At 43.5% G+C, this 26,493-nt stretch overlaps 5 protein-coding genes across 6 annotated transcripts; 4 read left to right on the top strand and 1 right to left on the bottom strand.

Moving 5' to 3' along the window:
* Positions 1 to 5,935: 5,935 nt before the first annotated feature.
* LOC136752331 (hepatic and glial cell adhesion molecule) lies at positions 5,936 to 11,986 on the top strand. The gene is made up of 6 exons (XM_066707692.1): positions 5,936 to 6,060; positions 6,358 to 6,681; positions 7,097 to 7,339; positions 7,560 to 7,685; positions 8,633 to 8,664; positions 11,245 to 11,986. Exons 1-6 carry the CDS (start codon positions 6,018 to 6,020, stop codon positions 11,380 to 11,382), a joined length of 906 nt encoding a protein of 301 aa, XP_066563789.1. The 5' UTR covers positions 5,936 to 6,017; the 3' UTR covers positions 11,383 to 11,986.
* Positions 11,987 to 12,213: 227 nt separating this feature from the next.
* On the top strand, positions 12,214 to 15,242 carry LOC136752347 (complement C1q subcomponent subunit A). 2 transcript variants are annotated; one of them, XM_066707694.1, is made up of 3 exons: positions 12,214 to 12,359; positions 13,010 to 13,237; positions 13,905 to 15,242. In XM_066707694.1, exons 2-3 carry the CDS (start codon positions 13,066 to 13,068, stop codon positions 14,507 to 14,509), a joined length of 777 nt encoding a protein of 258 aa, XP_066563791.1. In that variant the 5' UTR covers positions 12,214 to 12,359; positions 13,010 to 13,065; the 3' UTR covers positions 14,510 to 15,242. The 2 variants fall into 2 exon arrangements, with proteins under 2 accessions (XP_066563791.1, XP_066563790.1); XM_066707693.1 differs by having other exon boundaries at positions 13,004 to 13,237.
* A 567-nt stretch (positions 15,243 to 15,809) lies between these two features.
* LOC136752373 (complement C1q subcomponent subunit C) lies at positions 15,810 to 18,518 on the top strand. Its single transcript, XM_066707695.1, has 3 exons — positions 15,810 to 15,945; positions 16,770 to 16,946; positions 17,474 to 18,518. Exons 2-3 carry the CDS (start codon positions 16,778 to 16,780, stop codon positions 18,028 to 18,030), a joined length of 726 nt encoding a protein of 241 aa, XP_066563792.1. The 5' UTR covers positions 15,810 to 15,945; positions 16,770 to 16,777; the 3' UTR covers positions 18,031 to 18,518.
* Positions 18,519 to 18,974: 456 nt separating this feature from the next.
* Positions 18,975 to 23,315, top strand: c1qb (complement component 1, q subcomponent, B chain). Its single transcript, XM_066707689.1, has 3 exons — positions 18,975 to 19,173; positions 21,322 to 21,502; positions 21,788 to 23,315. The coding sequence occupies exons 2-3, from the start codon at positions 21,334 to 21,336 to the stop codon at positions 22,324 to 22,326; spliced, it is 708 nt and encodes a 235-aa protein (XP_066563786.1). The 5' UTR covers positions 18,975 to 19,173; positions 21,322 to 21,333; the 3' UTR covers positions 22,327 to 23,315.
* A 1-nt stretch (position 23,316) lies between these two features.
* Positions 23,317 to 25,962, bottom strand: ttc36 (tetratricopeptide repeat domain 36). The gene is made up of 3 exons (XM_066707691.1): positions 25,719 to 25,962; positions 23,971 to 24,159; positions 23,317 to 23,740 (listed from the first exon to the last, which is right to left on the bottom strand). Exons 1-3 carry the CDS (start codon positions 25,819 to 25,821, stop codon positions 23,466 to 23,468), a joined length of 567 nt encoding a protein of 188 aa, XP_066563788.1. The 5' UTR covers positions 25,822 to 25,962; the 3' UTR covers positions 23,317 to 23,465.
* Positions 25,963 to 26,493: the final 531 nt, after the last annotated feature.

The raw sequence follows: 26,493 nt of genomic DNA, 5'->3' as shown, positions 1-26,493 counted from the left end.
GAAAGCATTCTTTAGAAATGTTGGCCCATATTGATAGGATAGCATCTTGCAGTTGATGGAGATTTGTGGGATGCACATCCAGGGCACGAAGCTCCCGTTCCACCACATCCCAAAGATGCTCTATTGGGTTGAGATCTGGTGACTGTGGGGGCCAGTTTAGTACAGTGAACTCATTGTCATGTTCAAGAAACCAATTTGAAATGATTCAACCTTTGTGACATGGTGCATTATCCTGCTGGAAGTAACCATCAGAGGATGGGTACATGGTGGTCCTAAAGGGATGGACATGGTCAGAAACAATGCTCAGGTAGGCCGTGGCATTTAAACGATGCCCAATTGGCACTAAGGGGCCTAAAGTGTGCCAAGAAAACATCCCCCACACCATTACACCACCACCACCAGCCTGCACAGTGGTAACAAGGCATGATGGATCCATGTTCTCATTCTGTTTACGCCAAATTCTGACTCTACCATCTGAATGTGTCAACAGAAATCGAGACTCATCAGACCAGGCAACATTTTTCCAGTCTTCAACTGTCCAATTTTGGTGAGCTTGTGCAAATTGTAGCCTCTTTTTCCTATTTGTAGTGGAGATGAGTGGTACCCGGTGGGGTCTTCTGCTGTTGTAGCCCATCCACCTCAAGGTTGTACATGTTGTGGCTTCACAAATGCTTTGCTGCATACCTCGGTTGTAACGAGTGGTTATTTCAGTCAAAGTTGCTCTTCTATCAGCTTGAATCAGTCGGCCCATTCTCCTCTGACCTCTAGCATCAACAAGGCATTTTCGCCCACAGGACTGTCGCATACTGGATGTTTTTCCCTTTTCACACCATTCTTTGAAAACCCTAGAAATGGTTGTGCGTGAAAATCCCAGTAACTGAGCAGATTGTGAAATACTCAGACCGGCCCGCCTGGCATCAACAACCATGCCACGCTCAAAATTGCTTAAATCAACTTTCTTTCCCATTCAGACATTCAGTTTGGAGTTCAGGAGATTGTCTTGACCAGGACCACACCCCTAAATGCATTGAAGCAACTGCCATGTGATTGGTTGGTTAGATAATTGCATTAATGAGAAATTGAACAGGTGTTCCTAATAATCTTTTAGGTGAGTGTATATATATATATATATATATATATATATATATATATATACACACACACACACACACACACACACACATTTGAATCTTTCTTTAATGGTCTTCATTATTGTTTTTGTAAGTGCTGTATGCTGTACTGTATGCAATGCAATTGTTAGCCAGGAACCAGGGGTTGAGGACCCAGGTGCGGGGTGAAATACAAAGAAGCGTGGCATGTCAGGAAACAAGTTGAGGGTCAAATACCAGTAAATAGTGCAATAGAAAGAATCCAAAGTCATAGTCTAAAGGCAGGCAAAAGGTCAACGATCAGGCAAACAGGTTTGAGCAGAAAATCCCCAAATCATAAGGCAAGGGGACAGGCAAAAGGTCTAAACACACAAAAGGCAAAATACTAGCAGAGAGGTTTAGAAATGTAGCAGGATAGCAAACCAAGACCAAGTACTACTGGGCTGTCACTGAGGGGAATATATAGATAATGGTGATGAGCAAGAGAAGAGAATCAGGTGAGTTAATAGACTCTGGCACCGGGTGATAATCCAATAATTAGGTGAGTGAAATGGGAGAGTGGAAAAAAGGGCTTGTTATGACTGTGGCAAGGGTGGCCTCAGGTGGAGAAACTGGGAAGTGCTGGTCAGGGAATGTTACTGCAATAGATCGATTTAAAAAATGTTATTTTGCTCCCAGGCACTGTGGAATAAAAGTAATTGTAGCGGCCGATTCACTGATTATGAGCAAATGTTTTCTACAACACAACACAACACAACACAACACAAGTTCAGTACAGTGTATTTGCTGCAGCTCATCTGGAACAGGGCAGTACTGCCCAGTCAGTACAGTATAGTGGTTGATGCCATTTGTCTATTACAGTTGTTAATGGAGCCCTCTTGTGGAGAAGTCATAATGCTGCAGTTATTCTTACAAACAACTTCAGCTTTTCTTATTTTTTCCTACTACATCTTAATAATAGTAATAATAATTATAATTATAATATAGCACCATTTTAAATATAGGTTGTACCTACTCTCAATTGTAGGCACTGCAGTTCTCCTTAACTTCCTATGTCTCCATCCTTTCCTTTTTCTCCTCTCCACCCTCCTTTCCTCTCTCACCTCCTCCCTCTCACAGTCTCTGTGGCTTTTCCCACAAGAGCTGATGGTAAGTCCACACCATGCTGTTGATGTTAATAAGACTCATCTGGAGTGTGTGTGGTCTACACAGGATGACAGTGTATGGCATGCTGACTGCAGACTTACAGCCTACATCCAGGAAATGTTGTGCTGAAGTCTTCAGAGCATTTAACCTTTAATTTAATTTGGTGGTGGTGCTGTACAATGCAAGTTCCTTCTACACAGGGTTAGTATCTTCTACACAGGGTTATTGTCTTCTACACAGGGTTAGTATCTTCTACACAGGGTTAGTATCTTCTACACAGGGTTAGTATCTTCTACACAGGGCTAGTGTCTTCTACATAGGGTTAGTATCTTCTACACAGGGTTAGTATCTTCTACAGTGTTAGTGTGTTCTGTATCAGTTTGCTGCTGCCTCTTCCCTCTAGGCTGTGCTAAAACACTAATTTTCAGTTATCTTCTGTACAGTAGCAAAAAAAGGAACAGGATACATACACTTTTCTCTTTAATTAATTAATTTGTTCATTCATACATTCAGTTATATTTATAAATCTGCATTCTGCCTCCACTCCAACTCTTCCATGCACAGGTCTTGTTAATCTTCCTCCTCTCAGCACTGTGCTATCACAAACAGGGCAGGCCTGCAGAATCAGAGTGCATGCATTGGTTTTCACACCTCGTCTGTGTGTCAGGTCTCCCACTGCGTGCTGCCTGTCAATTCCTGCTGCAGTGTCCTGTGTGTTGCGTAATGAGGGCCTGTCAGGAAGAGCGGCATGACATCCTGTGCACAGAGGAGTGCAGTATATGCAGGGGGCAAATGCTTCACACGGTTCAACAGGATACACCATACAAGTCTGGACCTGGGTGCTAATTTTAGCTGCGCCCACAGTTTTCTTGTTTGATTGTTTGTTTGTGTGCTTCTTTTGTTCTCACAGGTTAAATGTGTTAGAAAATGTCAGACCACCAATTCAGCACGTGGTGACACCACAGCCACCCGCCAGACCTGCCAGACCTGCCTGGGGCTCTGAGGGCTCTGAGACCCTGAGGACCTGCGCCTGTTATGTTCAGGCTTGGGGCTGTGGAAAATATATAACTGAAAGAGCACAAAGACACACAGACACACACACTCATGCACGGACATGATTATTTGATACATTAGGTTCGATTTGAAGAGTTTATCCATGCTACCACATTGTCATTACATAAATACTTAAACTACTGAAGAAGGAGCTCTGGGGAAAATCCCTTGTGGTTATGCAGACGCTGTGATGTGAAACCGTACTTGGGATTATTATGGGTTAAAAAAACAACATTATTTCTTAAATGCGTAATGTTTTAAGCATTGATTTCATTGATTAAACCTGACACATTAAAATAGTATCATTTTCCTTTCTTTTCTAGGTCAACCCCTCTGCTGTGAAATGGGGAGCCTTTTAGTTTTGACTCCTCTTTGCTAATCTCTCTGGGAAGACTTGTTTAATACTTCACCTTGCTGTTGCACAGATGGAATAGAATGATAACAAAAGTAATTTAATATTTTCAATGAATGAAGAGAACAATAAGAATGAAATTGATTCTGCAACTTTTCTTAATTCGGTATTGACAATCCTTCAGTATTGGTTTAGTACTTCTGTTGCGGTCCAAATACTGTGGCGGTCTGCTTCTGAACTGCAGGCTCTTAAGCACTGTGGGGTGTGAGTAGGGTTAACAGTGACCCTCGACCTCGTGTAGCCTTCCAGCTGAGTTAAAGAGCATTAAAGAGCATAGATTGATAAATAGACCGATGTTGAGATCGATTGGTGATTCTATCAACCTTCTTTGCATTTCTTGCTGTGCAGTGCTTTGGTTTCCTCCAGGAACCAGTGTGTGTTGTTTCAGAGGATTTTTGGTACTTTCCACTGCAGCCAGCCATACCTGTAAGGTGCTTAAAAGCAATCCTGTCAGCACCCAGCAGACACTTTCACCAGTCCTGGAACACACTGACAGGGATCCATATTTTCACATGGTAAATAATAATAATAATATTCAGTCTTTATTATGAAAACAAAATAAAAAATAAAACAAATAATAATCAAATTAAAATATTCCTAGAACAGAGCTTCAGTCTCATTGAATCTGCTTTGCTAATTAAACTGACTCTGGCCTTTGAAGGTCAAATGGCAAAGGCACTGCGAGGAAAGATTAGATACATCTTTGCCTTTTTCTGTTGAGCTGCTCTTCTGCGCGCCGGCCAGTTGCCGTGCTGGAAGGGACCTCTGCTTCAGGGTTGGTCTGCGTCCGCGCTGGTGGAGGGCAGCGGCCACGTATTTCTGTGTCTGGCCTCGGGGTACACATTTGCTCTCAAAGAAAGTGTCAGGCTGCTGTTTACAGGAGTGCAAATATCTAGCACAATGCCTCTCACACATTTGGTTCTTATCTCCCCAGATGGTGTTTCCTGTCAGAGTGGGAGGTATAAGGTATAACAGAACTGTTTCCCATCTGAGCTACTGGTTCACTTGCTCTTGTCAATCATAGGGGACCCACTAGCAAATGACAGCCCATTAATGGATCCATTGCACAATCTGCACACAAGGGGCTTCCCCAGTGCACAGTGCACAGTTACCGCAGTTAGGTATTGGAGACGAGTGTAGGAGGGTGGGGGCAAGGATGGGCTTGTTAGTTAGCCCTTTGTAAGTAATGCAGTGTCAGGAACAATTCTCTCAATGGCCTGTCACTCCAGATCCTGCAATCCTGTCAGATGGTTCTCCCTCTGTCAAACATTGTTACCTTCCCCACACTGTACTTCATTGTACAAATGCTAGCACCCTATTTCAGCAGTGCGTCACGTGCCCAGGGGCATGTTGGGTAGGGAAGCTGCAGTGCTTTTCTTTCTGTGCATTCTGGGAGAAAATAAAAAGAGGCTAAATTCTGTCCCACTATAGCAAGCATCAACCATTCTATGTTTGTCCCACTTGTGTTTCAGACAGTCATTACAGAAACACCGTCTATCTGTCAGGAGGACCAGTCTTATCAGGAGAATGTGTTAACTGGCATCAGTGGCTTCTGCTGGTGGCTCTTCAGCGCTCTGAGGTGATTGGGTGCAACATGCGACTGAGTGCTGAAATACTGTTTGATTAGAAACTGAAATTAATGAAAGAGGCATGAGCTGGCAGCAGACGCATCTGATTAAACTTTTCAGTGGTGCAGCAGCGACATTGTGCATCTTTTAGGAGCTCCATTTTATTATCCTCCATTTCCATTGCTTCCATGTCAACTGGAATCTGCTTTATAGTGATGGCCAAACTGGTACCAACTGGTCACAACTTTAAATACTGTTTCCAGAAGTGTCTCAAGTCACATACTAGTATGCAGTTTGCGTTGTGTATATATCAGGGTGGAGTAAGAGAGAAGGGGAAAAAAACCCTGTTCATTGAATCCCGTTTGATGTACAGTACAAGTTGAGCAAACATGTATCTTTTGCATCTCACTGTTATTTTGTTTTGTGTGCATTTTTGCATAATAGGTGAGAGACAGCTTCTGTCAAAGTTCATTGTTTTTTTTCTCACCTCTGTATTGTTATATCTCAGTGCTTTGTGTGTTGGTGGGGATGTGTGCAATTTCCTGTTGTCAGGTTACAGGTTGCTGGTAATTGTGAGAATACCTACCTCTGAAATAAAAACAGCAGTGTGTGTGTGTGTGTCACTGAAACTCCATCAGGGTGCAATGTAGCCCTGGGCTCAGAATTCTCCACCCAGAACACACGGAAGGCACGGAACACGCAGAACAGGCATCACACCTGTTAGAAACCATGAGCACATCTCCCCTCCTGCTCCTCATCATCTTCACGGGAGGTGGGTGTCTCCTTCACTGCGATCAATCTGACCAGTGTTGCTGCCCAGTTCCCTCACGACTCTACTCTCAGTTTTCAATATAAATATTAGCGGTGGACAAAACGTCTGTACTTTCAGCCCGAAAACAGAGAAGGGTTTACACCAGGGCCAACAGAAACCAGTGTGGATCGCTTCGTATTGAAGGTGATGAGTAAGTCGCAGCGACCCAACTTTCAAACTCTCATTCTCTGATTCTCTCTCATTCTCTCTCTCTCTCTCTCTCTCTCTGTCTCTGTCTATGTCTCTGTCTCTACACAGGAGTGGTGTGGGCAGGGAGACAGGTGTCAGAGGATGCCAGGGTGCATGGAGTGATCAGGGAGTCAGTTCTGCTGCCCGCTGGCTACCCCCTGGGCTCGGGCTGGTCTCTGCGGTGGTCTGTACGGCAGGGAAACTCAACTCAGGTCTGGCTGGTCCACAATGGCAACCTGTCGGACCGCTACAGCCACAGAGCTCAGTTGCTGGAGGATGATGGCTCCCTGAGGCTGAACAACCTGACGCTGGCTGACCAGGGGCTGTACATAGTGATCGCCACCGACACACAGGGCACACAGCGCAGGAAGGAGATCTACCTCACGGTCAGCGGTAAGGCAGAGGAGCTAACTGTAACTTTATTTAATTTAAATTGAATTAATAATTCTTATGTTTTCCTTCTGTAGTTTTAAAGTTGTTGAATACATTCTCATATTGAAAAATGTAATTGTATCTGTCTATAACAGCGTCTGTGTGAATTCTCTTGTCAGAAGACCAATACAATGAATAGATTGTAATTTACACTTGGCATACATACACCTTAAACAAAAGGTGAAAATCTTTGTAGCATTTCTTAGAATACAGCAAAACTGCTATCAATGGAAATTTGTATTTTTAAACTTGACACTTTTAAATGTTAAAAAACCTGAAACATCCAGGGGAGAGCAGGTGCAACTCTGGCAGTGACAGTCAATGTTGTGTCACCTTTGTCTGTGAGACTCTGACCTCTGCACTTGCTGTTATCCAGAGCCAGTGATGGTGTCGTGGCTGGCCGTGTCCCCGCAACCCCCTATCTCCGGGCGCCCCCTCACCCTCGTCTGTGCCCTGACCGGGGGGGTGCAACCCAAGCTAACCTGGCTCAAGGACCAGGTGCTCGTCTCCCGCAGCGCCAATCTGTCGGTCGCTGCGCTGGAGCCCTCTGACTGCGGACTGTACACCTGCCTGGCTGAGGACAGTTATAGCTCGCACAACAGCAGCTACCGCCTCACAGGTGAGAGCAATACTTTCAACACTAATGGCACATAAACTCACGTCAACTGATTCAGCACAGAGAGTCCGGCGCATTAATCAAACTGGAAAGTGTATGATTTATTGTGTTTATTTCTACAGTCATATATTTTTTTCTAGGTCTCTCTTTTAGCTGTAAAGGAATAAAATCTAATGTGGATAACTATATTCCCAGCTTTTTCGATGTGTGTTTTGTATTTCAGTTCCTGAATGTGAAAACTCTTTAATCCTGCCTCTTGTTCTGTTGCTTGTGAGTGTCATTCTGCCCATTTTCCTGGCGATTCTGGTTAAACTTTACTGCTGCGGCAAACAACAGAATAACACACCAGGTACGCTATATAAGTCTACATGCTTGCATATTTAAACATAACTTATGAGCTATTGCCTGGGAAAGAGGATTACTTGCCTGGCAGAAACAGCTGTATCACACAACTATGACAACTTGCAAATCCTTTCATCCGATGGTAGTTTGCTTGACAAACAAACATTCCTGTGATTTTTCCTAAACCCACATTGCCTGTTGCTCCATTTGTAGCTTTAAACATGTGCAGGTTATCTACTTTCAAAAATATGTGGGAATGTACCATGGAGCAATTAAATTAATAAATAATACATGTACAAAAATATAAATATAAAATGTATATAATTAAAATGTGATTCATTTATGGGAGTTTTGAATAAAGCTACAGAAGCAATTTTAGTGTGATGTAATTTGTGAGGTTATGTGTCCGGAAGCTCCTCTGGATGGATCTGCTCTCAGCAGCATGGTTCTGCAGTGTTTTGCGGTTGATTTTCACACCTCTTGAGATATCTTCAGCAATTTGCCTGTAACTGATTAAATGAAATATCGGGTTTCCTCTTACCTATGTGAACGCAGTCTTTTATTCTCTTACTCATTCCTACATGTAAAGTATGGCAGATGATTTAGAAAAACTCCCACTTGATAAAGGTCTGCTTCACATGAATCACTGTAGGTGTGAAATTAAACTGGAATAAATTACCTTATCAAGAATTCAAAAGAAAAATAAAAGTATTACCAATACTTGACACCGAGCAACAATTAAAAAAACACAGAACCTTTCATAACTCACAGTGCAAATCTCTCTCTGTCTTCCTCTCTCACACTTATATTAGTTTTACAGAATGTATTCTATTGCTGCTAGTGTCAACATATTTAACTGTTCAGTTCCATCTCTCTGGGATAGCAAATACTTATACTGCTACTAATAACAGCCATGAAAGTAATGAAAAACATGTTCATTTTTATTTGTAACAGTGCACAAAAGGGAAGAGGAGCGAGGAGTTATGGTAAGGCTATGTATATGTATGTATGTATTTATTTATGCATTTATTTATTATTGTTGATACAATTTATGCCAAGCCTGTTAGCTTTTTTCATAAAACTAATGTTTCATAATGTTAACTTCACCCCCCACTTTATTAAACATGAATCCAGCACACAGTGATCCGAAGTACAGAAGAATTATCTTTGCTCGTTAACTCTTAGTAAAGAACCCTGAAAACATATTAATGTGTCACTTCCCCACTTGGTATCATTATAATTAAGTATAATTACATTTATATGGTCCAACCAATTATTTTTAGGGGATTTTGACTGAAAACACCGCATTTTCACTGTGTGTATCAATGCATTATAGCATAGGTGGACGGGACGGACCATTTTTCAGTTAGGTGGGCCGGTCGATTCCCGTGTGGGATTCCCCACACAGTCCGCCCCTGCGTTATAGTATGTATATATATATGATATATACACTACCGGTCAAAAGAACACCTCATTGTTTCCAGATTATATTGAAATGTCTCAATGTACTCTGAAATTAAAGCATAGAACAAATAAACAATTAAAGATAATAAATAAATAATGGAATTGTTTTGTTTAACAAAATGTATCCCCTTTAGCTGACAAACATGTGCTTCTCTTTAATCCCATGTGTACTCTCCACTGCTGTGTTTGCCAAGTGTTTGATATCTCAGACTTTCAGCTTTCTAACGATGTGAAGCAGTCTCGGTTATGAAAACAAATGTGTTTTTTTATACCCCCCCATTTACGCAATATTGCAATATATTCTTCAAATTATATAAAATATATTCCTAATAAACATTTTGAAACTTTTTGTCATAATTTACCATCATATATTTTTGGAGAATATATGTTAAAATATTCTTCAAAATGCATTGTCATATTTAAGTGGCAAGTATATAATAATATATTGTAAAATGTACTGTAAAATATGTACAATATTTATATTTTTCAAAATGTATAAAATATATTCCTAATTAATTATCTCAAAAATATAATTTGATATTGTACATACTGAGCAATATACTGATATACACCTGGACCAATTTAAAACTTTGTCTCACCTGATTATTACGAATTACATTCTGACATTGATGTCAGGTTCTGTCAGCCATAGAAGCAATAATAATCACCAGCAAAAGATCTGGCATCTATCTGGCTTTTCAATTGAAAAATAGAGGTGAGCATTGTTCTTTGAAAATTTTTTCTGACCTTATTCAAGTCACATATTAAGAATTATAATGCATTTGTTATTTTTCATAATTGTGAGAAAACACATTCTTAGAATATGAAAGTGATTCTAAACCATGCATATAATGCTATTGATTACACACACATTATGTTTATTTGAATCATATATAATACAATTTTCAAATACGGTGACAAAATAAAATACATTACCATATTAATTATTGTATAAATTCAAATGGTATACAGCCACAAGCAGATTAAAATACCTCAACAGAGGTTGAAAAGTATTTGACTGTAATTTATTATGGTTATTTGTCCTTCAATTGTGTGAAGATGCTATTGTTTTACAGGTGCTTGCCATATCATTGACAGTATTCTAACTTGATAGCTTAAATTAATGTATTTTCCATAATTGTTATGATTATTTGACTATCAGAATGTAGGGACATGATGTTAAATGTTGCTTTAAAGTCATGTCCCGTTAATTTACAGTGATTTCACATTAAAGGACAAATTATGTATATCACCCTAATTTGTATAGTTATTTAACCTTCAAATGTACAGACTGTTTTACAGTGTGGGCAGGACTGCTGTGATGGGCAATATTCTATTAGGCTGGAATCCAGCCGAGTCGCTGGTTTTGTTGGCACCTTCTGCCTCCACATTTCACTTCTCTTTATTTGCTGGAAATCATTTGCGTCTTACAGTAAGTGCAGGAATGTGGTTTCAAACACAGCGACAAATAAGATAAAAAGACTTTCTTCTGTACTGCCTTCGGTTAGGCGCTGTTTCTCGCTTTGCTCGTACTTTGGCAACCTGCTCTGACTCACTGCGGGATGCTACCTGCGACCTGTGACTCCACTGAGCTGCTCTCTCTGTGTCTCTTGGACTCCGACAGACTCCACTAGTGTCCCGAGTCTCTGTGGCCATGGTCTGGTTGAAACTGGTATTATACATAAAAGTGTGATTCTTTCTCTTCTTTCTCTGCTTAAGGCAGTAACCGCCAGTAACAGTCTGCACTGTCCTTGTCAGTACTCAGATTCTCATCAGAAGCCGACATTCAGGAAACGCTGTGTAGGAATGTCAATACACCAGTACATACTTCAATCATTCTATGCTTTCGATCCGTCGCTGATGGATTTCGTATTCCCAAGCTGGATAAAAAAATGCCCAGAAAGCAGGTTATAGAGGAGTGAGCGCTAGTCACACATTCATCGCTCAACTGTTTCTTGGGGAGCTGAAAACACAAGTACAGGGCTGTACTATATGTGCATTCATTGTATTTCATTTATTGTGTATTTGGCAGTAAAGGCCTCAGTGAAATACCTGTCCTTTGCTCAGGAATTTGTCAAGACTTTGCTCTGTCCTCTCCACAGGACACTCCCTCCTTGGCGTGCGAGGGCTCTACAGACGTTGTCTACACTGAGCTGGACTTTCCCTTCCGGCGGACCACCCTGCCCATCGCCCGCCCCTCTGTGGACCTCCACGCCATTTACTCTCAGTGCCGACTGTGAGCCTCTGCTTTCCCCACCCCCATGGACTAAACTCCTGTGTGCTCTTCATATTTAATTATTATGTATGTAATGTCGTTCATGTGCAGCTATACTGAGGTGTTCTAAAGGAATTCATAGCACAATGAAGCGAAAATTATTTATTTATTTTTATTCATTTTTCTCTGGACATTTATTTTATTTTATGGAGAGGCAAGGGACAAATGCCTACATGAAAATACTTGTTTTAATGCATTCACATATTGCAGTCTCCTTCTCTGACAGATGGAATACTACTTTTTTTTTTTTTTTGGTTGTTTTGTTTTAAAATGGCCAAGAAATAGATAACCAATCAACTTTCCACATGGTTGAATGTTTTTAATTATGAACTCCTGGGACTCACCTGATGTTATTTCTGCTCTAGTTTTGCAGTAGTTTATATTTCCAATGTTAATGGTGTGCATCTATATCTTGTTTGATTTAATGCATATACATTCATTTATATTACAACCTGCACTTTGTATAGCTCTGATATTTTGTAAGTCGCCCTGGACAAGGGCATCTGCTAATAAATAAATAAATAAATAAATAAATAAATAAATAATAATAATAATAATAAAAAAATATTAAAAAAAAAAAAAAACAACTTGATTTTGGCAACTCGAGGTCTTGCTCTGTTGCTGACAGAATTACACAATCAGCGCATTTCACATTATTTGAAATTATTTTAATATCAGAGGGAAATGAAACCTGACGATTCTATAGATTTCCTCACTGTTTACGTTGTTTCAGTCACCAAAGCTGACAGTTTTTTTTATCTTCCCCTTTCTGTGGGTCAAAGGAAAACCACACAAAAAATTTAAAAGAGTAGCTGAAGAAATCAGCCCCTGTTCTCTCTCTGTGTTTGGAAAGTGCAGATCAGATCGTGTGAGTTTGGCTGCTTGTCTCCGCTGGTGTTGCTGCTCAGCCTGCGATCACTGGTCCCTTTGACTGCAGGTTGTGTGAGTGCTGATAATTCAGGGTTTCAATGGAGGGATTTTGGGGGGGCAAAAATGTATGTCATTGTTAGGAGCTGCTTGTGGAAACTGAAGTGTCTCAGGGTTGGTTTCAGTTGGAGAATGCAGTGTTCCTGTGTTGAAGTGAGGATGCTGTTCGTGTCAGCAGTGGGAAGATAATGGTGTTTTATTGCCAGTGTTAGTATGATACAGAATGTGTTAGTAGCATCTTCCAGATAACATTTCTATGAAGAGGAGTTTGGGGTGTATGTTCATTTCACTACTCAGGGATGGGCACGGAGTGTTTGAGTTTGATTCTTCAGAAGGTTATGCAGGACAGTGGGAGGGGGTGGGGGCAGTTTATAAGGTTGCAGTGCTCACGATATGAGAATGGAAAGTTTTTTTGCTCATATGAAAAGCTACAGCACGGGAGAGGTTATTCATTCAGTGTCGTAATTATTATTGTTATTTTTCAGAGACCAACTCCTCTTGGTTGAGTGTGTAACATTTGCCTTTTTTAACTCAAATGCGCACAGCTGTGCATGAGTTACAGGATCAAAAACACATGAATAAAATCAAATTCAAAACTTTGTCATGAGTATCAATAAGCCTGGAGTGAACCCTGGTGTTTACGAGGTGCTGTTCGGCAGGTGCAGAGGTTACCCGCACAGCTCCTCAGTTGGGACTGGTGTCTCCGAGCGGCATCTGTGAGATGTGGTGTGGATCTGCTCCGAAGGGGAGGGTGCTGCTGTGGCTGTCTGTGCTGCTAGCCTCAGGACTGTGTGGAGAGCATGGCTGCCGGGTTAAAGACGGGACGGACGGCCATGTGGGCGCGCCAGGGAGAGATGGCAGGCCGGGCCAGAAAGGCCAGAAAGGAGAATCAGGTATGACAAGGGTCAGAGGGGAAAGGTCACAGACTCATTCTCAGCAGTACTGCTCGGCACTTTCAGATTGGCATGTTATGTTGAGAATTCTACACAGGTAGTTTTCCTGAAGGGTGGAGTCTAACAGGTTTATTTGTGGGATTTCTAAATTATTCAACAAATCCTTGTGGGAAATATAAATGAACAAACTAGTAAGTAAGTAAGGATTTGCAATCCATATTTCACATATTGTCTGTCCATTAGCTTACCTGTGAGAAAAAAAAATCACAGGATGTTGTTTAGTACCCTAATTGATTTTTTCCTCCAACAATAATTACTCATCAATCCTGGCAGCAATCAAACACTTTCTGATAGCCTTCCTGATTTCCTCAGGCATCACGAATGAGAAGCCCTCTGCTGAGCTGGCCCTGCCTGTGGCTTTGCTGCACGCATGCTGTCTGGGTGTTAGCAGTTATCTTTCAAAGATATAACACTTCACACTGCACAGAGACAGCAAGAGCTGGAGATAACATCAGTGAAATGGTGCTAATGGAAATAACAACCACAAAATGTAATTCCACTGCAACAAACATGCTGTGAAGATCAAAGGAAAGACTAACGTTAATTTGCAAAACAGCTGGTTTGATTTTGTTTGTTTGTTTGTTTCGTCCTTCTTTCTCTCTCCCAGTTGTCCTTCAGGGGAACACAGTTGTGGTGAGAGGCAGTAAGGGGGAGCAGGGCGAGCGTGGCACCCCGGGGCCGATGGGCCCTAAGGGCTTCAGAGGGGAGCTGGGGGACCAGGGGCTCCCAGGCCTGCCTGGGTTGAAGGGGCCAAAGGGGGATGGCAGCAAGCCCTCAGGGGAGTACCGCTCAGCCTTCTCTGCCCTGCGCACCTTGAAACAGCATCCCAAGCTGGACCAGGCTGTGGTGTTCAACAAGGTCCTGACCAACGTCAACCAGGACTATGATCCCAGCACAGGCCGCTTCCGCAGCAAGATCCAGGGGGTATACTACTTCATGTTCCACGCCGTGTCATCAGGCGACCTGTGCCTGGCATTCAAAAACATCCATCTGGATCAGGAGGAGGTGGGTGGCCTGGCCTTCTGCGACTACAACAGCTGGGGCCAGGACCAGGTGCTGTCTGGGGGCACCGTGCTGCAGCTGAAAAAGGGAGAGGAAGTGTGGCTGGAGGCGGTGCAGGAGCAGGGCAAGTCCTTCAACAAGATGTCCATCAGCTCGCCCAGTATCTTCAGTGGCTTTCTTATCTTCCCCGTGGACGAGGAGCAGGCCTGAGATGCTTCCAGTCACTGGGTCGTCTGATGCACGTTCTATGTTTTGCATTTAAGCTGTTACATTTCCTCTAATTTTCTGCTATAGGTGCAAAAATGGCCTTACTTGATGTTACTGGTATTTGTCCTTCAAAGAAGCCTTCAGAGGAGCAGACAAAGGGCTCAATTTTAACGGCCTCTGTCATTGTTACTGTTCCCATATAAATCACAGTAACCTCTGAGAAATTCCAGAATACATAAAGTGTGTTCTGTAAGGGTGACACAGTTTTGTAAAGGCACGCTGTCAGCCTGCCAGGGGTCTCCCACACATGTGTTGTCCTGACATGACTTGTGTAGACACTCTTCCTTACGCTCAGTTTTGAATGCAACCTGATGTATTTTTATTTCATTTTTACAATTCCAGACACCCTCCTAGAATGCTCTCCAGATTAATGCCAAGAAATTTAATTGTCAAATACCCTGAAAAATGAAATGTGTTATCGGAAATGAAAATAAGTGCTCCAGAAAAGGACCCAATACAGAACTTCACAGGGCACTGCAGACGGAGAAGGAGGGAGATGTTCTTCAGCTGTCAGGCACTGCTGTCTATTGTCCTCTCTGTCAGAAATGGGATGCCATATTCTTCTCAGAGAACCTGCCAGTAACCTGCCAGCAACTATGTTAACTCACACTGCACTCTTATTGCCATTAACTAAGGAAATGTAAAAATAACAAGTACAAATAAAAATGAAATTTCAGTTCTCTCTGTCACATTTTTCCTTTGTGTGAGAATCCTGTTGAATCAGGAAATCCCTGAAATCCCATCTCGCTCTCATTCACACTGATACAGGTGATTTAAAGTAAAAAGGATTTAAATAGAAGTGATATGTTCAACAGCTAGTCTGTTTCCCAGTGGACTTTCCCCGGGACTGTTTTCTTAGGACTGACAGACATCGATTGTTATAATAAAGCTGAAATACTGAATCTGTATCTTTAGTTGTGCATGTTCAGCTTTTATGCTTAATTTACATCACATGAATACACACACAAACCACACAGACCAACGTGATGGATGTGATTGACTGCAGTGTGTTTGTGAGTTTGTTTGTATTGTCTGGGTCAGGTTCTCTCCTGCAGAGAGTGGGCACTCTGCTCACTGTCCCCCACCTCTTCTTGTGTCGCCTCACCAAATAAATGTGACAGGAAATAATGAAAACATTAGACCTGTGGAAGTATGGGACAAACAGAAAAAGAAAATAGAAAAAGTGGATGTGAAACTTGCAAAGACAGCGGGATGTCAACTCTGCTCTGTCACTGGTGGTAACTCTCACCAGTCTCTCTCTCCTTCTCTCTCGTCTTCCTCTTTCGTCCAGTTGGGACAGTGTGACAGTCAAACATCCACTCTGCGCTGTTGAAGGATTCACACCCAGACAGCAACACTGCCAGCTGGCCAGTCCTAATGTAAGTCTATTGCTGATTATTATTATTATTATTATTATTATTATTATTATTATTATTAGTAGTAGTAGTAGTAGTAGTAGTAGTAGTAGTAGTAGTCATTGTAGTAGTAGAAGAAGTAGTGGTATTATTATTGTAGGCTGCAATCATGGATGGGGTGGTAACACTAAGTGTAGAAACCTGCTATGATGCTGAAATCCTCTGTATTAGAATATTTGTAGCTGTTTTGCTATGTTGACTGAAGGAACAAAACTATAAAAAGAGCACCAGCGCCAATGTTTTTAGCTTGGTTTCCCTGGAGTCACGCCTCAGCCTCACAGTGTACTGCTGGACAATACACACACACTCAGATAGCAAATAGATTACCTTACTAGGTTGCAGTAAGAAAACAACACTGTGGTTTATAGGGAAAGAGAAGCACATTAAACCATAGGAGAGCAAGTTACAATGTGATGGAGAGCAGAGCACAAATACAACTAATGCAACGAATGAATAAATCCAATGCACTGCGCAGTGTGCAGTGCGGTGCTGCAGCTCTGCAGGAGGAGCAGACTGTGAGATGGCCGGACTGTGCGGGGCAGTGCAGTGCTGTAGCTGCACAGGATGAGTTGAGTGCTACTGCTTCTGCTCTATAGTTTTTCAGTCCAGCTGCTGAATGGCACCTTGCATTTGTGTCTGTGTCCAGGGGTTTCTAATCAGAAGAGACTGACAGGCCTACACTTGTTGTGTAGAGCCTGCCCTCCCTCTGTCCAGTGCGTCGACCTGGCTAAGAACAGGGCCAGACCGTGCCAGGTGACTGCGCTCTGCTCACCATCTCTCTCCCGCAGCTCCAGCAATGGCCGCACCTCAACTATGCCTTGCTGCCCTAGCTGTCCTAGCTCTTCTGCACGTAGTGTGTCCCCAGAGCTGCCCCACTGACCCCGGGACCCCAGGCCTGCCCGGAATACCAGGCCTGCCCGGCCGTGATGGGCGAGATGGAGAGAAGGGGGAGAAAGGAGCGCCAGGTGAGAGTTACAAGATCCTTTTGGTTGCTCAGTAGCTAACTTGACCTTGGCATATCATGCAGCTGTCTCCTGAAGGCTGCCAGACAGTATGTGTCTGTTCCAGCAATAGGGAGGTCCAGATTCCCACAGCACAGACTAGTGCCTTCTGGTGATCTATACCTAACAAATATGAATGACTTGTAGAGATTCATAACAGCTATAGTAATAATAAGTATACAAACATTTCTGCTACTACTACTACCCTGACACATTAGATTGAGCACCTCAACCAAAGTGTGGATTGTTCACTTTTCCATCAACAGTTCTGCTGCTCTCTTGTGTGATGTGCTTCCTTTTGTGCTTGGTGTTGTCACATTCAAATTGCCCAGCCTGTTCTACAGCTACTTTCTCCCAGAACTGCCACTATTAACAAAACAAAACAAAACAAAATTGCCACTAAAGTGGCAGCACCTGCACCCGCAGTGCCTGTGACCAGTGTGCAGTGACCTCAGCCAGGTGTATCTGGGTGTTGCTTTCCCTTCCCACAGGAGACCCTACCCCACCAGGCCAGATGGGGCAGAAGGGACAGAAGGGGGAGCTGGGCGGGGCAGGCATGCTGGGGAAGATGGGCCGCAGTGGCACAAAGGGTGCTAGAGGGTTGGCTGGGCTGCGTGGGCCTCCAGGTGACATGGGGGAGTCGGGCTTCTACGAGCTGGCCCTGCAGTCGGCTTTCAGTGTGTCGCGGCGCACAGTGGACCACCCGGCCAAGAACACACCCGTGCGATTCACCACCGTCATCACCAACATCAACGGCCACTACAATACAGACGTCGGCAAGTTCCGCTGCCACATCCCCGGCTCCTACTACTTCGTCTACCATGCCTCATCTGACGCCCACCTCTGCCTCACCCTGGTGAAGGATGAAGAGAAGGTGGCCAGCTTCTGCGACCACATAACCTCCGATTACCAGACCAGCTCCGCGGGGCTGGCGCTGCGGCTGGAGAAGGACCAGGAGGTGTGGTTAGAGACCAATGACTACAACGGCATGATCGGCACCGTGGGCAAGCAGAGCGTGTTCTCGGGCTTCCTGCTGTACCCTGATTGAGGCCGGGGCCACCTACTCCCTCTTTGCTTGACTTATTCCTCATTATTCCATATCCCTGATTATTGTATAACCTCTCACTTTGTATTGATACACTTGTTTCTCATTCCTTACTTTGGCCTCTTTGTGTGTGTGTGTCCACTGCTTCTCCTGGCATCCTTGAACCGTGTCAGGGGTGTGTGTGTAAAAGTCAAGATTAAGTTGTTTGCTTGTCCCATATTACAGGCATTTGCCCCCAGGTCAAGTTCAAACCTTTTCAGAGAAAAGTATGATGTCACACAATCAAAAAGTATTGTTTGCCTACAGAGACACCGGGAATTAAAGATGTATCAGACTCGGTAGACCTCTGTGTTCTTACCTGGTCAGTAGGTAGAGGGATGTGTTGTGATCATTGTTGTGTGTTTATAAAGCTTTTTGTTTCATTTTCCAAATCACACTTGTTTTTAAAAAGTGGTAAAAAGACAGTAATAAACTTAATATTTTTCACAGTACCTTTGTGACTCCTGGCTGATTTTTGTATTTGTTTTTTCCTAACCTCTTTTGAAGCAACGTCTGTGAAGGATTAAGATCAACCATTTAGCATTTGTTAAGCAGGCAAGTAGATGTGGACATGCATTTGGAGACTTTAAGAAATACTGTGTAATCCCAGTGAAACCACATACATATACATATTAGATAAATACACATTCAGTAGATATCTAAGTCTGTGTCCTGTTTTACATCACCCTGCCCCCCCTCCCCCCACACACACACACAGCTGTCTCCCAGTACAAAGCAGTTGAGCAATATCTTGATACAAAATAAATAGCACAATGCAACCACAACCTTGTTGTTTATTTCTGAGGTTTGGTAAAGGATATGAAACTTGCTGAGATAATCTAAAGTGTGTAAAGAACACAGTGGCATCTGAGAAAATCTATATATTTTTTCCCCTCCTTCATCATCTTTTCTTCCTTTTCGTGCTTTTTCTCTCCAGTAACTTCCTCAAAGGAGCTTGGATAGCTCTCTGCACTTCCCTCTGCTGTTGTCTGCATTGGTCCACCACTCGCCCGACAGCATCACACAGACCGAAGCCGCTCTCTCCACTCTCAAACTGCGACTGCCCTCCTCACAGCACAGGGACAGACCCCAGCAGGACAGAGACGCGTATGTACCACCCTTGTCTCGTTACATGGATTATTAACTATAGTTTTATTAGTTTTAAAGAGATATTAATGTAAACCAGTGGTAGATAGAAAGAAATGTCAAAAAGTATAATGTGATTGTGTATTCAAGTTGTCTTACTGAAATCCATTTACCTTTAATTATAGATGAAAACCAGACTGAAAACAATACTTTTCTTAATAGCATTTTGAGCATTTGAGTGCATTGTCCATCTTGAGCCCTGAATGTTATGCCTGTTATAATCATACCAGGAGGATGCTTTTATCTGTCGATCCACTCAATTTAAAATCCACTCAATTTACCAGCATGGCTGTGACAGCCATATGCAGTCATCTCTGTGCTCTGTTCACAGGTAATGTAAGAGACGCAGTATCGCCTGTGACCCAGTCAGGTTTTACAATCTGTAAAACACGCAGACAGTCAGAAGACTTCATTCAGTGCTTGAATAAGTATTAAAAGTGCACAGTTGCATAGATGAGGGCTGCCCAACACTGACTGTTAGTGCTGGGTTACTGGTATTGCATGGAGACCCAGATGTGGTGTCAGGGTTCATACCACTAGAGGGCAGACGTTCCTGGCAGAGACAGCAGTGAGCTCAGAATCTCTGGAGATGGGAAAGGTGGGGTGGGAGAGTTGGAGTCTGGCTGCTGGTGAGAATAGAGTCTACTTTTCCACGGTTCTTATTACAATGCTGTCATGCTGTTCAACTATTTACAGTGGCTCTCAAAAGTATTCACCCCCTTGGACTTTTTTCCACATTTCATTATGTTACAACATAAAATCAGAATGGATTTAATCAGGAGTTTTTGCCACAGATCAACACAGAAAATGTCCATAATTTCAAAGTGAAAAATATAATCTGCAAATTGTTCTAAATGAATTATAAACACAAAACAGAAAATAATTGAATGCATAAGTAATCACCCCCTTCAGTCCATATTTGGTAGATGCACCTTTGGCAGCAATTACAGCCATGAGTCTATGTGGATAAGTCTCTACCAGCTTTGCACATCTGGACACAGCAATTTTTCAAAGTTCCATCAAGTTGGATGGGGACCTTTGATGAACAGCAATTTTCAACTCTTTCCACATATTCTCAATTGGATTGAGGTCCGGGCTTTGACTGGGCCACTCCAGGACATTGACCTTTTTGTTTTTAAGCCACTCCAGTGTGGCTTTGGCTGTATGTTTAGGGTTATTGTTTTGCTGGAAGATAAATCTTCTCCCAAGTCTCTTGCAGACTTCAGCAGGTTTTCTTCCAGGATTTCTCTGTACTTTGCTGCATCCATTTTGCCCTCTATCTTAACAAGGTTTCCAGGCCCTGATGCAGAGAAGCATCCCCATAGCTTGATGCTGCCACCACCATGCTTCATGGTAGGGATGGTGTTCTCAGGATGATGTGCCAAATGTAGTGATTAGCACTGAGGCCAAAAAGCTCTATTTTGGTCTCATCAGACCATAGAATCTTCCTTCACTTGATCTCAGATTCTCCCACATGCCTTCTGACAAATCCTATTTGAGATTTGATATGAGTTTTTTTTCAACAATGGCTTTTGTTTTGCCACTCTCTCATAAAGGCCACTTTTGTGAAGCACCCGGGTTATTGTTGCAGTATGCACAGTGGTTCCCAGCTCAGCCGTGGAAGACTGTAACTCCTTCAGATTTGCCATAGGCCTCTTGGTGGCCTCCCTAACTAGTGCCCTTCTCGCCCGGATACTTGTTTTTGAGGATGACCTGATCTAGGCAGATTCACAGTTAGGCCATATTCTTTCCATTTCTTGATAATGGACTTTACTGTGCTCCGGGGGATATTCAATGCCTTGAAAATGTTCTTATATCCTAGCTCTGATTGGTGCTTTTGAACAACCTTATTGATTTGAATGTTCATTCATCTTCATGATGTGGTTTTTGTTAAGAATTGCACTAACCAACTGTGGGACATTCCAGAGACATGTGTATTTAACCTGAAATCATGATGCACCTTAATTGCACAGAGGTGGACTCCATTCAACTTATGTGACTTCTAAAGGCAATTTGTTTCACCACACAGCTCAGTCAGGTGTGTCATAGCAAAAGGGGTGATTACTTATGCATTCAATTATTTTCTGTTTTCTATTTGTAATTTTGCAGTCCTCCCTCACCATGACCACACTGAGAGTAGTGGTCCTGGTCAGTATACTGGTGTCCCTTGAGACATCATCAGCCAGTGACACCTGCAGCGCTGAGAGAGGTTACCCAGGCATCCCCGGACTGCCAGGGGCTCATGGACCCAACGGGAGGGACGGAGAGAAAGGGGAGCCAGGAGAGAAAGGTACCTTCCAGTTCTGACTCCTGTATTAATTTCTTATACAATACTTCTATCATATATTATATATTATCATCTGCAACCCTTACTGATTGTTACAAATGAGTTAAAGATTAAGCCTGTTGGAAACTGTCCTGCTGTAGGGAGAATTAATGTTTTAAATATGAGACAACTATGCAGGGTACAAACATGGACAGCTGCATAATGTGGAACAAATAAGTTAGTGAAAGATGGAATTGAGATAGCACTCACCCCGAGTGTGCTGTGCTGTACTGTCTTGTGTCTCGGCAGGGGAGTCCAGTCAGCTGGTGAAGGGGCAGAAGGGGGACCCTGGGGAGCCTGGGAGCCCAGGGAGGGCTGGTCTGGTGGGGGACCCTGGGCTACCCGGGCTGCCCGGGCTGCCTGGACCCAAGGGTCCGAGGGGGTCGCCCATGGGCCTGACCCAGACGCAAAATGCAGTATTCTCCTTCAGGAAGTCTTCCAACATGCTGCCTCGCATACAGTCGCCCATCCGCTTCGATAGGGCCATCCTGTCCAGCGATAGTGTCCGGGGGGGGCGCTTCACCTGCAGCATTGCAGGCATCTACTACATTGCCTTCACCGCCTCGGCTCGTGGCCCTGTGTGTATCAATGTGAAGAAGGGCGATACCGAGGTGCTGGGCCTGTGCGACGCTGCACAGGAGGGCTACCTGGTGACGGCCGGCTCCGTGGTGCTGGAGTTACAGAAAGATGACGTGGTCACGCTGCAGCCCACTGAGAGGAACTCTGTGCTGGGCAGCAGCGGCTCAGACAGCATCTTCACTGGCTTCCTGCTATTTCCTTCTAAGTAGAGCAGAGCACATGGGACTGAACAGAGCAGGACTGGACCCCCAAGTTTTACACTCCCTTGTCCAGAGCGTCCTATTTGCTGTTTTGTCTGTGTATGCTGCACCTGAGTCTGGGCCACAAGACCTAGCACTAATGCTGTTCTGTGCTGCTTTAGCACGCTTAACCCTACTGCTCCACATGTGTGGGGACAATGCACTTTTGCTCCTGCACTGACTGACTGAGGTCACAGGGCAACATTTGTTGCAAAACTGTGAGAGATTAGAGAGGAATCAGGAGAGACTCAGCTGAATGAGGCTGTCTTTAGGAATGTAGCCAAATAATCTGCAGTGCCAGAGCTAGATAGAAGATAGCACAGCTGTTTTAAAGCTGTGTGCAATGGTTTCCAGTGGCAGTCATAGTTGCAGCCCTTGTGAAATCTGTATTGGTGTGAGAGGTAAACCAGCCTTGGTCCCTGATAGAGACAAAAACAACTGTGTTGATAAGTTACTCTTAAATAATCAGTCATAATGAGCATGAACAGTTTAATTTTGACCCCTTATTATTGAGCAGATTCTGTAGCGTCCTCAGTTCTGTAGTGCAGACGAGAGCAACTGGGAATAGGAACATATCAAACTTCAGACTGAAGGAGCAGATCAGATGTCTGCTGACCACACTGAGCAATTAATTTACTAACGTAGTAAGCTGCCCACATGCTGAAAGTGGTTGATGATGATGGATGACCTCTAAAACCCATTTCCCTGTGGCTCTTCAGGACTAAGGCTGGCCACCCCAGTCATAAACTGACATGCTGAGTTTTTCACCCCTGGTAGGAAAAGACATCCTGCAATACAGGCAAACCATCAGCACTTGCATAGGGCACCTCTTGTCTTAACTAACCCTACCGCTTTAACTGTATACTGATATCACAGACCTAGCCATGTACCTGGAACAAACAGGCCCAAGACAAGCTCCTGTAATGCTCCTCTCCTTAAAATAAACCAGTCAGACCCAGCTTCAAGGAACTGTTTATTTATTCATTGAACTCTAGCAGGGGGCTCCAAACACAGCTCACAGCAGCTCACACATCTTGCCTCTACTCCTCTCCTCTCCGCTCCTTCCCACTCCTCTTCCTCTCCATCGGTTGCTCCATTCCCCAGCTCCACTACAGCTCCTGCTGACTGGGCACATCTGGGTTGCGCAGTTTGTGGATGACCTGTGCCAGCATGCGGTTGCAGAGAGCGGCATAGGGGTTGAGCAGCGCTGCTTGATGCCGGGCGAAGGCACTGCCCAGCTCGGCCGCCCGTGCAAAGTCATGCCGCGCCTCCTCGTCTTGCCCAGACAGCCGCAGCAGCAGCCCACGCTGCACCAGGGCCTGGCAGCCAGACTGCCCAGCCGCCCCGCTCAGAGAGATGGCTCGCTCCAGGTCCTCCAGTGCTCCTGATACAGGGACAGGCAGAGGGGGAGAGGGAAGAGGGCAGGGGGACGGGGTGCAGTCAGTGGCACAAGAGGAAAAGAGAAGAGGTAGAGAACAGTAGGTGAAGAGGCAGGGTTAATAAAAGATACACAAAGGGTTAAATTAATTGCTTTAAAAGATGAAAATTGAGTAATCCACACACATGAGTGTGTGCGTGTGTGTGTGTGTGCATGCGTGTGCATGTGGGGGGTACCTGCGGTGTCTCCCTGCAGCCTCCGGCTCTGTGCACGGTTGTTGTAAGCCGAGGCTCGGTGAGGCAGCAGGCGAATGGCGTGGCTGAAGCACTCCACCGCGGAGCGGACGTCCCCGGACTCCGCCGCACACACACCCTGCACCTCCAGCTCCTTCACCTGCACCAGGAGCTCAGGGTCAAAGCCACTGTCTGCCACAAAGAGAGAGGGAAGCGTGTGTGAGAGAAAAACAAAGACAGTGACAGGGAGAGGGTGAGGCAGAAAGAGACTGCGAATGGAAGAGAGGGAGGGAAAGAGAGAAAGTGAAAGAGAGAGGGAGGGAGGTGGGGAGGCAGAGAGAGTGAGACAGAGATAGAGACGGGGAGGTCGAGAGATGAGGAAAGGATGAGACCAGGGAAGACTGAGCACGACTGAACAGCTTGAAGATCAATGTTATGTGCTTGTAAAGCCATATCTTAGTTACAAATGATTCTCTGTGTTACTTCATTAAACAAAGTCTGGTGGACCCTAACCATAGTTTCTGTCTAGTCTGATAATAAAATTCCTCAGCTTTTCTAAAGTGACAATTGAGCCCTCACCCGCTCTCCTACCTTCCAGGGTAACGACAGTAATTCCCAGAGCTGTACATCTCTTGGAGGTGATTAACTCACCCCTCCCAACAACATGCTACATAGGCTGTCTACTTACTCATCCTTATCTATAGCTTTTGATATACTGTCAATACAAGACTGGTAATCAAATCATCTCCTCATTAACCTTTTGTTATGCTATTGACACCAGAGACCCCCTCTCTCAGGCATCTGCATTTACCCCTGTGAATCAGTATAATACCCAAGAACATTTGGGGAGATTGTCTTTAAACGGTGAGATATTACCAGGGGGGAATTTCCCCAGCGTCAGACTGATTTATTACTTACATCGTCTTCTTATTGCATTAAACAATGGAACGGATATACAGTATATCACAATAAATCACTTAAGTCAAAAACATACACATTGAATTGTGGTTCAAGTAAATTATACATATTTCATATTCATAAATATTAGTTAAAACGCTATTTGTCTTCGTTTTACTAAAATCACTAAAATTGTGACAGATCAGAATTATTTAAAATATGTACTTTTGAACAAAACAAAAATAATGATTATAAATAAGTTATGCTTAATTAATTTTAGTTTGCCTGACTACATTAAATGAGGCACGCGCATGCGCAGTCTTGGTAAGAGCCAGAATACCCAGAATCCACTGCGCTCATGAGCGTTGAACGGTTACTATTTGCATACTTCTGTCCATAATAACATGTCTAGGTTTAATTGTAGTTTGTCAATTAAGTGATTCCCCTGGTGAGAGAGCGGAGAGGAATTCTTCAGAGAACTATTATTCCAAGGTTCATCAGTTTCACTAATTTATCCCAATTTGCTGATTTCTTTTATTTTTTGGTACAGAACAGTTTAAATATTGCTTTCTTAGGTATTGTCAACTTGGCGTAGAAGTCGAGTTAATTAATAACTTGAATTAAGTTATCCATAATTATAGTAATTAAACCAATTTATGCAAAAGTTTACCTAGATTGGTTTAAGTTTAAGGTACTTAAATGATCTAAGGTCCAAAAACTAAACCATTATGTACGGGCAACTTAAAATAACTGCAAATCACAAATACACAAAATTAAATAATGCGTGCAAAAATAGATATTTTTTTCTTTTTCTGTAGCTTTAGCACAGGCTGCTAGCCCTCCAACTGATCTACCATCATCCTGCGGGGCGTCTGCGGTGCAGCCCGGCACATCGCCGACTGGAGCGACGGGACTGAAGATCGACTGCAGAACTGCTTCGTCATTGAAGGTAGACATCTGTTACCCAACACACTGGAGAGCCTCGCTGGAGAAATCAAATTAAATAAAAAGGGGAATTTGCTGCTGGAAGTGGGAAACTTGATGAAAAGAAAAGCAAGTCTCAGGGTGTTTGCAACAGTGTGGGAGGAGTCCATCCTCTCTGAACGGCCAATCACAGAGGGGGTGGATGCACTGCTCTGGGACTTTGACTTGACTGCAAGGAGAGAGCCTGTGTGTTTGATTAAGCAGGGGGCATGGTCACAGAACAGTTTGAATCATTAGATACAGGGAAGACCAACTGAGACTGAGGTCTTATTACAACCATATACAATAAAAGCACACTTAATACAAAAAGAAAGTAAAACACTTTACTAACACACAATTCATAGTAAAATGGTCACTCAACAGCTGTTTAAAAAGTGATATAGATAGTGGTCTACGACTTCAGGGTCTCCTGCAGAGCATTCCATGAATGAGGGTATTGAAGGTGATTGAAATTTTCCCTCTCAGAATGAGCCTGTGGTACCTCTTGTACCAGCCAATCCTGTGAGCGCAATTCGTGCTTATTCTGCTTTTTTTCCATTTAATTTGTAATGAGAGATAATTAGGTTGTTTCTGCAGGACAGCTTTATAAACAAATAACCAATGTCTGGCCCTTCTAGAAGATAAGGAATCCCAGTGATATACTGA

The sequence above is a fragment of the Amia ocellicauda genome, chromosome 1 (genome assembly GCF_036373705.1).
Source record: "Amia ocellicauda isolate fAmiCal2 chromosome 1, fAmiCal2.hap1, whole genome shotgun sequence".
Classification (NCBI taxonomy): Eukaryota; Metazoa; Chordata; class Actinopteri; order Amiiformes; family Amiidae; genus Amia; species Amia ocellicauda.
The sequence above is the reverse complement of the archived record's forward strand: the minus strand, read 5'-3'. Positions and strand labels throughout refer to the sequence as shown.